Source organism: Poecilia reticulata, linkage group LG11 (genome assembly GCF_000633615.1).
Source record: "Poecilia reticulata strain Guanapo linkage group LG11, Guppy_female_1.0+MT, whole genome shotgun sequence".
NCBI classification, from domain to species: domain Eukaryota; kingdom Metazoa; phylum Chordata; class Actinopteri; order Cyprinodontiformes; family Poeciliidae; genus Poecilia; species Poecilia reticulata.
In genome coordinates, this window is record NC_024341.1 from 487,890 (window position 1) to 498,342 (window position 10,453).

The 10,453-nt window shown below is 38.9% G+C and overlaps 1 protein-coding gene across 5 annotated transcripts in view; it reads left to right on the forward strand.

Annotated features, from left to right (window-relative positions):
• Positions 1-10,453, forward strand: part of thsd7aa (thrombospondin, type I, domain containing 7Aa) — a 131,569-nt gene that overhangs the window by 55,083 nt on the left and 66,033 nt on the right. For all 5 annotated transcript variants that reach the window (XM_008421216.2, XM_008421219.2, XM_008421217.2 and 2 more), the window contains exon 6: positions 4,067-4,270. In XM_008421216.2, the coding sequence (XP_008419438.1) occupies positions 4,067-4,270 (204 nt within the window). The remainder of the gene's footprint in view (positions 1-4,066; positions 4,271-10,453) is intronic.

Here is a 10,453-nt window from a genome sequence, read left to right on the forward strand (position 1 = left end):
CTCTACCAACTGCGCCACTGTGCAGCCGTGTTTGGTGTTCCATAACTACTATATACAAATGCTGCTTTAGGAGAAATCTGTCAGTGTCATGAGGGGTTTGGTTGGTGGTGGTGAGATCGACGCCGAGACCCAGGTAAGATGATGATGAAAAGTTTAATAAGAAAGTGCTCAACACAGTCCAGCACGGCAGAAGGCTAGTAACAGCTAAGTACCGGTAGCAACTGAAAATACGACTGGAAACGAGAGCAGAGTCGACACAGGACTTATCAGTTCTACTGTGAGCAACACGCCTCAAACACACAAGGATCTGACTACGACAAACTTAGACAAGGATCCAACGAAGAACACAGACAACAGGTGAGACTAAATACACATGGGGTAATCAAGGGAACGAGACACACCTGGGAGACAATCAACGGGGAAGACGAAGAAACAGGACTCACAGGGATCAGGATCACACAGAAAAACTCAAAAATTAACACACAGAAACACGGATCATGACAATCAGGACTTGAGTTCTTGTAAACTATTACATTTCCTGTCCAAAAATAATTTAGTTCTTGTTATAACCGCATGTAATAAAAGAACACAGCTTCTATGTTCTATATCAAGTTCTGTGTTCTTGTATGGAGTGTTAAAATGTTTATTTGCATAAATAAAGCTGACCTTTAGCTTTAAATTAGCTTTTCTACAACTTTTTGTTAATAAAAATGTGTAATTTCCCTTACTTTACTGCACACCCAATGATTGTTTGTGGGCTTTAAGTTAGTGCTCGATGTTTGAAGATCACTTTCAGTGTATTGTTTCCTACTACATGAGATGGTAAAGGGTTTTAGAAGCTAATTCTTCAGTTGTATCAAACTCAGTTAACCTTTTTCTCCTTTTAACTATTTCTTATTTTGTTGTCTGGCAATGTACATTAACTGTGATTGTGTTCATTTATGTGTGTCTACTGAAAATGAAGCCCCTAGGTCTATCAATGGAAGCACGTGTTGTGTTGCTATCTTTCAGCCATGCAAATCATTAAACCCCCCTGCAGATAGCTAGAGAATGAGCCCTAAATTGAATTTCTCGAACCCCGAGCTTCATTTAAACGAAGCTCCCTCACTCCCCCTCCACACCACCTATTCTCCTTCAGATAACACTTCTGTCAGTGAGTGCAGACACAGGATGGTTCATGTCCAGCTGACCTACTGATTAAATAAAGGATTTTCAAAGGAAGACAAAAAAATGAAATAGAACCTGTACCACACAAGTACTCCAGGGGGGTGCTGCCTTATCTGACAGGAGCAGGAGTGTGAAATAAGGGGGGTTGACCTTGGCTAGGGTGGAAGGAGCGTCCTGAGGACTTGACTGTGAAATGTCTTGCCTTAAGCAGCACAAATGTGAGACGTCCAACTGAATTAATGAACTGTAATGACAGTTTGCCATTTTGGATGAACATGGTTTTAATGAGTGAAACACTGGAGCACTCATAGAGGAGAAATTCCTACATTTTTACTCAGTTTTAGATTTATAATGTTTTTTGCTGTTGCATACAATACAGTCATTGAATTAATGCGAGCCATGTCATTGTCATGGAGCATATTAGATTTTGAATCATTGCTGTATGTCCTCACTCATTGAATGATAGGAGGTGTTTATAATCTTTGACCTGGTTGGGTCAGTTTACTTATGGAAGTCAATATGTTTCACCAGGATTTGAATTAAAATGGAACTGCAATTTTAATGCATGTTTGTACTTACTCTTTCAGTGTTAAAATATATTTTGAATAATTCTTTTACCTGAAAAAATTGTCATTATTTCTACATGGTTGATATTTAATTTGTTAATTTAACTTCAAGCTAAAAATTGATCGCATTTTCAATTGCTGTTTCCCAGTTTAACTTTTCAGTGTTAAAAAAAATTGGCATACAAAAAAATTTAACTTGTCAAAATTCAAATGTAATAATTTCAGCCTCCTTAGTTTCAACTGGCTCATTTCACTGTCTGAAATTCTGCATCTATATTCCAGATATGAAGCTGCTTCATCCATTCCCATGAACCACGAACATGTGTTGTACAACTTCCATGTTTTCCACCCCTTGATCAGCACGTACTCTAGAAACAAAATAGGCAAATGATTTAAAGTTTGCACAATTATATAAAAGTATGATATGCATGAATTAGAAATTTGAGCAGAGCTCAAAAATTCGTTCTAACTGGGTTTCTGTTTAAAACTGTGGGAGGAAGCCGGAGTACCCACAGGGAGAACATGCAAACTCCATGCAGAAAGACCCCAGGCTGGGAATTGAACCCAGAGCCTTCTTGCTGCAAGGCAACATCTCTACCAACTGCGCCACTGTGCAGCTGAAGTGAAAATAACAACTGAAATTTCAACCATATATAAATAATCACAATGAACTAAAAATGTATCCGAAATATATTTTAACACTCAAAATGTAAGGACGATTAAAGCTGCAAGCGGCATTGGAGGCCCTCGCAGCAAAGCGTGCCGAAGGTCTATTTGCAACCGCGGGGGTTCCAGCGCCTCTATGCTCTTGCCATCACCAACGCTCTCGCCACCACCAACGCTCTCGCTCAGTTCCCGCAGCTGTCCGCCAGGCGACACACACCTACATCTTCCGCAGCACTCCCTGATGACGCGCAAGTCCAGTTGATGTGAATTGCAATTTTTTCAAGCTATTGAGCTCTTTAGAGGCTAACAACAGTCAAGCCTAACAAGTTTACTGCAAATAGGATAATGCAATGTGATTTAACTGCTCTAACTGCTCCTTCCAACAGGTGACTTCCTGTTGGAAGGGGCGGGGCTAAACTGATGTCACCAATTGACCATTTACATGTGATAAGCTCTGGTCTGTGATGAAACAAATGAAGTTTGATGCAGCTGGGAGCTTATATGGGGAAGTTATTCCATCCTGATGTTTCATGGAGAATGGCCAGATTTGAGGCTTGGCCACACCCACATGCTTTGACATAGAAAAATTATTTTGATGACTTTTGACCTTCAGTGCCTCAAGATTGTGCTGACCGAGTTTGAAGCCTGGATCTCGAAAGGTCTAGGACGAGTTTGCTCAGATACGACGTCAATGAAATAGACAAAGTTGCGACTTTGACCTAAAATGGCCTACTTCCTGTTGGGTTTGGACCATGGCTCCAAGGGACTATTTTGTAGGTTCTGACAAGATACACATGTGTACCAAGTTTCAGAATTCTGGGATGGCTTGGGGCTGACTTTTTAAAATATTCTAGGGGGTGCTTTGGAGGAATTAGGCCATGCCCACCAAATATTGCACTGGATTCCTGTTGGGGGGTGGACAAGGATCGATCTCAGTGAGTTTGGTGCAGCTGGGGTTAAACATGTGGAATCTAGAGCAAAACGTATGGTGGCGGCATGACCTGTTATTTTGCCGCGCCCGCCACAGCCACGCCCGCCACAGCCACGTCCTCCACTGAAAACTCTTGGCGCTTTAACGCAAGTGAGACCAGTTTTTCATTTTGTTGTCATCTCACACAAGATCATCTTGATTAGGTCAAGAGAGCCAGAGTTGGAGTTTTCCAAGTAAAAAAAGTTACTTCCTGTTCTGAGGGGGTGGGGCTTAGGTGAGGTCAGACGGTGACAACATAGGATTGCCAGGCATCCATCCAGGATCCCTCATGCCAAGTTTGGTGCCAATTGACCTTTTTATGAGAAAGTTATAGCGTTTCGTACCGAGTTTCAGATCTCTATGACCTACCCAACTCATGTTAGGGGGTGCTATAGAGCAGTTTGGCCACGCCCACTTGCGATTCCACCAGAATCCCAAAATTTTGGTTGGGGGACAATTTTGGGTCAGGTTTGGTGAGTTTTTGAATATGCTAAAGGCCCCAAACAGCCGCGCAAAGGGAAAAATAAAAATAAAAATCGAGAAATCTTGCGATTACTATGGGCCTTCGCCAGCGCTTCGCTGCTCGGACCTAAATATACATTTAAATTTCAGGGGCATTTTTAATTCAAATTCACTTACACATGTTTATGTCCATATTTCATTATGTGCTGTAATGATTCCTGTTTTTCTGTATCAGGTTTTAAACTGAGGAAGCGAAGGATCATCAATGAGCCTACAGATGGGACAGGAAACTGTCCTCATCTAGTGGAGGCCATACCATGTGAAGACCCCAGCTGCTTTGAGTGGCTCGTGGTTAAACTGGAGGAATGTGTTCCTGACAATGAGAAGGAGTGTGGTCCTGGTACGCAAATCCCCCAAGTCCAGTGTATCAACAGTGATGGTGAGTGAACATAATAAACTAGACTTGTGAAACTATTTAACATGATGAAGCTCTTTATCAGATAATAAAAATCCAAATATGTTGCTCTCGAATGGAGGTTCATTGTAACAACGCTTTTTAAAGTCTCTTGTACCTCACTGAAACCTTTCTTCATTCTGTTAGCCAGGAATTTTTCAGATCTTTAAGGTCATAAAGACCTTCCAACCACTGGCCTGATCAATCATCATTTGACACAGTAACTTATGGCGAACACTGAGTAGTTGTGAGAAGAATTGTATGAATGAATGCATTTAAACAGACCCTATCTGGATAGCTGACATACAGACACTGAGATATTAAGCAATGGTCTTCAATTTGTGAAACAAGTACTCAAGTCAAACTGGTATGAACACTCAAATAAATGCAACTGTGTGTTTGACATTCTTGTAAAACAAAAGATGCTGTCTGTTCTCCATTTGGACTTTATCGTTTCTAATTCCTCAGCCAGGAAAGTTGATATTATTTCATCTTGCAACTAATTTGCATATTTGATCATGCGTGATCAATATGCAGTAAAAGAAAGAAAATTGAACATTGGCAAGGCAAAAAGTGATTAAAAATACTGAAAATATGCTTAGAAGTTCGTGAAATTATTTAGTAATATTATTATTTTTTAACCTACAGTGCATAAATCAGTTTTGCATAATATCAAATTATGATGATGTATGAGGCACACAGTGGAAGTACACAGTGGAGGAGTTTAATAAGAGACTGTGTGACTCAAATAAAGACATTTTTTATGTGCATTAGTTTCAGAAAGAAAAACCCCCATTAGATTGCCAAAGGTTTCGTCGCTCACATGGACACAAAATGGTGCTCAAATTTCATCTATGAAATTGACGGAAGATGGGACTTTCTCTCTAGCTGGCAAAGAGATGGCAGCATAGAGCAACAAGCTCCTGACAGTTATTAAAAACAATTTTCTACGACTCAAATTCAGTTGGTGATGCAAGACTAAAAATAATAATGAAGAACCACGCCCAAGAAAAGTAAGAAAAAATGCAGCACAAAGAGAAAACAAGACAACAAGAAGGTTTAGCTTAATGAAGTGGCTGGCGAAGGTATATAATTATTGGACTGAAGGTAAAATTTGGTCTCGATCAGTATTTAACCATATTTCTGATAATATTACTTGTAGGATAGACATAACATTGTGTTGTAAAAACCTTCACTTTAGTGTCTGCGCAAATGAAAAAACTGATATTTTATAATATTTATCATTAACCATTTCATACAAGCAAAATGGGTTTGCTCATCTGAAGGATTGGTATATATACTCTTGAAGAATTTGAATTAATATAAGTTACATCTCATTTCCCTTTGGCATCAATAAAGTGTTTTTGAATCTAATTGAATTTGAACACCCTATTCTCTTTGTAGTTTTGTTGTAATATACAGAAACATCTCATCATGTCTTCAGTATAATTTGTCACTCACTTTAGAAAGTGAAACTCCTATGGAATAGGTTCATTGCGGAGTGACACTTCTACTTTTTGTTTCTTATCATTTCGATGATTATGGCTTACAGAAAATAAAAACTCAAAATTCAGATGCTGCTCTTTGAATGGAGATCCAATCTAGTTTGACATGAACCTGGTGGCCAACCCCCATCTCTGTGCATCTTACTCCCCAGAGACCTCATTAGAGACCCCCATTCACACACACACAGCATCTCCATTTTTCTTCACCTTAGCTTCCAGTCCTGTCACCTTCAGAAGTTCTCGGATGACTTGGCTGTTGTAGCGTGTCTAAGAGGGGGAGAGGAGGGAGAGTACCGAGAACTAGTGGACAAGCTTGAAGATTGGACTGAACTGAACCAACTGAGCTGAACATCTGAAAGGCTAGTAAGATAGTTATTGATTTCAGCAGAAAGAAGGCATCTTCATGGAAGCTACAGATTATGGAGGAGGAAAAAGAAATGGTGGAGGACTATACATATGGGCTGTCATGATTGACAACAGACTGGACTGGACATGCTTGTGTATTTCAGATTTCTCCATAATAATGTTTAATATCAGGTGTGAGGATCCACAAACCTGCCCCCTGCACTTGAGGCAGACTCGGAGGAAATTGAAGCCACAGACATCCAAAGGCCCCAGGAGTCCCTGGAGGATCCCTGCAAGAAAAAATCCCCCTCACTCTCAGCCCACCCCTCCCAGAGAAGAGCAGAAGAGAACCTTGGGCCAACCACTCACTACACTACAGTGCAGCCGTTTCAGGGGGCTGCTGCCACCAGCTCACAGGGTCTGCTGGCAGCCAGAGAAGACCCAGTAATATATTTTGAAACAGTTCCAGGTATTTGTGAGCAGATTGTTTGTAGCTAAGAAATGGTTGTTCACTGCATTGTAAACTTCATAAAATCTATTGACAAGTATTTCAGATGCTTTGTCAACATCTCTCTGAGGACCCTATGGATTTCTTAGTATAATAATCCGAGTCAAGGACATGAGGTCAAATGATGCCAGACATGTACAGTGGTCTCTTCAACATTAACTTGATTCTAAAAGGAAAAACTCTTAGATTGTTAGAAAAAATTCTGATTTGTTATCCGTCCATCCATTGTCCTCTACTTATTCAGTCAAGTCATAAGCTTAACTGCTCATCAAACTCCCTGATGATACTGTTGGGCTCATTCTCTGGCATCCCACAAGGCGGATGCCAGAAGGGAGATTTTGAGGGACATATGTCCCTCAAAATTCTGGTACTGGAAGGAACTCCTGCCCATCCTACCAAAGAAGCTCATTTCATTCGCTTGTTGCCGGGATCTCATCCGTAACATCAAGGTTTTTATGACCATAGGTGAGGGTTGGAACATGGGATGGAATTAGATCTTTGTTTTGGGCTCAGTTCTTTTTTCAATGATCATTAAAAAAAAGAAGGCGTGATCATGACCCATCAGCAGCCTACAATTAACACAAACTGTCTCTAATTTTGATAAATTTATTTTTCATGAGCTACAACTAGAAGATTCATTAAAATCTCAGTATCTGCATGTGCTTACTGTCTTATAGATTTTTCTCAGGAGCTGTGTGTATACCTGAAAGCTATTGAAGTGAAGAGAAAGACATTTTTCAAATGATTTTGATGGATTGTGGGGTGAAACATTTCTAAAAGAAAGGGCTCTTTTGCTGCAGTCCAAGCCTGTATGCTTTGAGACATTCCTTATCGATTGGAGCCTTTCAGACCTCCGGATGAAGGGAAACTGCTTCACATGTCCTCATCCACATTATCTGTCATTGTGTTCTATCTTGTGAGACGCACTCAGCTTTCTGTAAGAGGTGCAGAGGCTCCTTTATTGCACTCTGAAGGATCAGACATCTTTTAAATTGAATTTGCATGGTCTGATGTAAACAGCCATCTTGAATTTACCCTCCCTTTCCTTCTCCATTATCTCTGAATGTGATCAATCATGATTGTGTCATCATTGTGTAAATGAGATCTAAGGCTGTCTTTTATACACTTTCATCACTAAAAATCCAGGAAGCAGTTTCCTTGTTGATGTCTGTGAATCTGCGGTGTTTATTCTAAACAACATAACACTTCATCCTCCACATTTGTTAGTTTAGGAGAACAGTATTTAACATGAGGAGTTTCCAAAAGTGTAAAAATTGTGTAATGTTTTTTTTAATACTTAATATTTTCATACTTCCATTAATACTGGAATCTAATTTGTAAATAGGTCAGTAATAGCTGAAGTTTGGGTTGGAGAGCAACCACTTTGTGAATCCAGGCCAGCTCTATTGGGAATATGTGCTGTTTTTAATTACCAAGAACAAAAGCCATTCCGGAAGCCACCAATGTGTGACATTATTTATTAAATAAATTGAAAATCTTTGATTAACCCTGTCAAAGTTATATGCATCTTTGATTGTCAGCTCTTCCTTTCTCCCACAGACATCATCTTACATAGCTGCTGTTAACTGGCCTGGTATTGATTCCTTGTCTCCTTCTGATGGAAATAGACTGAGTTTTCCCTGGGGTCTTTGTCATGTCATTGGATTCAGTGGTTGCGGATCTTCCAGCCACTCACAATGAGATTTTCAACGATAAGGCATTTCAGAGAAGGGATGAGTTACAATTCAATTTGATGAATGACGCAAAAAGAGTGAAGACAGCTTTTCAATGTAGATCAATACAGAACATATCAGCAACTCAGCAGCTAGTCGCCTATTAATAGATGTGATCCATAAAGTATTACAAAATAAACTGGCAGACATAGTTTCATGGCCATATCATCTTTTATATATGGATGGTAATAAAGATTATTTCCTAAATCTAATTATATGTTTTTCCAAACCCCATAGTAAAAAAGTTTTAATGGAAGATTTTGCTGTTTTAAATGTTAATTTGATATTAACAAATAATAATAATAATTTTAAAAAATAACAAAAAAGAAATGCATGTTAAATAGAATTAGGTAACAACTAAAATACATATTTAATGATTGGGTCATCTGGTGCCTAGCAAGGTTTAAATATTTAAATCTATATTTAAATCTGGCCTCTAACAAGTTTGCAAGAACATCTATTATAGATTTGACCACATTTTGTAAGACAGCTATGAAGAGACAACAATATCTGGAGTCTCACTTTTAATCAACAAGCCTTCCAAACAGAAAAATACGAACAGTACGATCTTATCTTCCCTTTATCTCACAACATTTCCGCTCCCCTGGCCTTCAAAATAAAAGCCTACATTATAGTGTGAAACAGTAAGGTCAGCTACCAACACACAGAACCTCTGAGCACACAGTTTCCTGCTATAAAATGGCCTTGCTTTTTATAGCAGGAAACTTTGAGATACTGAGTGATGAAAGTGTGATAAAAGTATGGTTAGCAGGCACCATCCACCCACTGTTCACACACTGCCCCAAACACATAACCAGAGTCAATTGTCATAAGGACCACTGGAGCTGCTGGAGATCGGTGGGCCAAAAGTGCTGCATTAGCCAGGACCTTCTTGGAATCATCAATCACTTGTGCCCTTTGAGAGTTCACTGAGTCTGCTGGTCACCTTTTTTGCCTCTAAGTCTGTGTTTCTCAACCTTTTTTGGGCCAGTGCCCCCCTAGCCTTTATCCAGGTCCCTCACCGCCCCCCACCAAAGAATTTGCAGGCTGCTTTGCACTGACCATTATTTTATCATTAATATTACTATCACTATCGTAGATGTTTTGATTTTTATGCTTGTTTCTGTATTTATCATCAAAAATAATTTCCCAGAGAACAAAAAAGTCATGGGAATAGAAATTATTTTCACAGGTGTCTACGAAAAATTCAATGAACATTCAACTTAAAATTGGTAGGCCTAACAGCAGCCAATCAGAGCGGAAAAAATATTCTTATTTTGTGCCATTTTCTTGTTGTTAAATCTTCCATAAAATGAGCAGATAAAAGATGTTCAACATGCTAGTTTAAACTTTGAACTATTTGCAAAACGACTGATTTCTGGTGGTGCAGCTCTGTGCTGCCTTCAGGAGAATGGGACATCAGAGTATCATCCATAAAACTTCACCCACATTGCATTTATTGTGCAAACCAGAGCTTTCAGTGGAAAAACAAAAGTTCCAGATCATTTTAATGCCATACAAATATGAGATAGAAACATGGATTATATCTTTATATAGACAATTCTATTGATTATAGATTAATAGTTTTACTGAACAGAAATTACAAAGAATAAATCTGGTTCTTAATAAAATCCTAATGAGTCAAATTGAAAGTGTCATGGAGTCATCAGCCTCATGACATTAACACTGACATATATCAAATCTAATTAAAAACATAAATAAGTGATGTTATTTACCGTTATGGTCTGTAATATATTTATTCTCAGTACTAGATGTGGTCTCAATAAACCCATGACACTTCAACAATATTATTTTACCTTTCATGTGGAAATAGTCTGTTTATTCTTGCCATACAGTCCTCTGTATTAATTAATGCTTGAAAGGTCTTGCTATACCAGTTTATTTCTCTGTATGTACTTTAGTGTCTTAGTTTATTCTTGCATGATGTGTTCCACATCATATGTTGATTTTTTCACTGTTCAGCATCGGATTCTCAGTTTTTATGCCATAATTCACATCTAGTTCGTCGCTCCATTTTATGTCCCGCTTCTCCTGTTTCAGAGTTTTGCGCAATGTG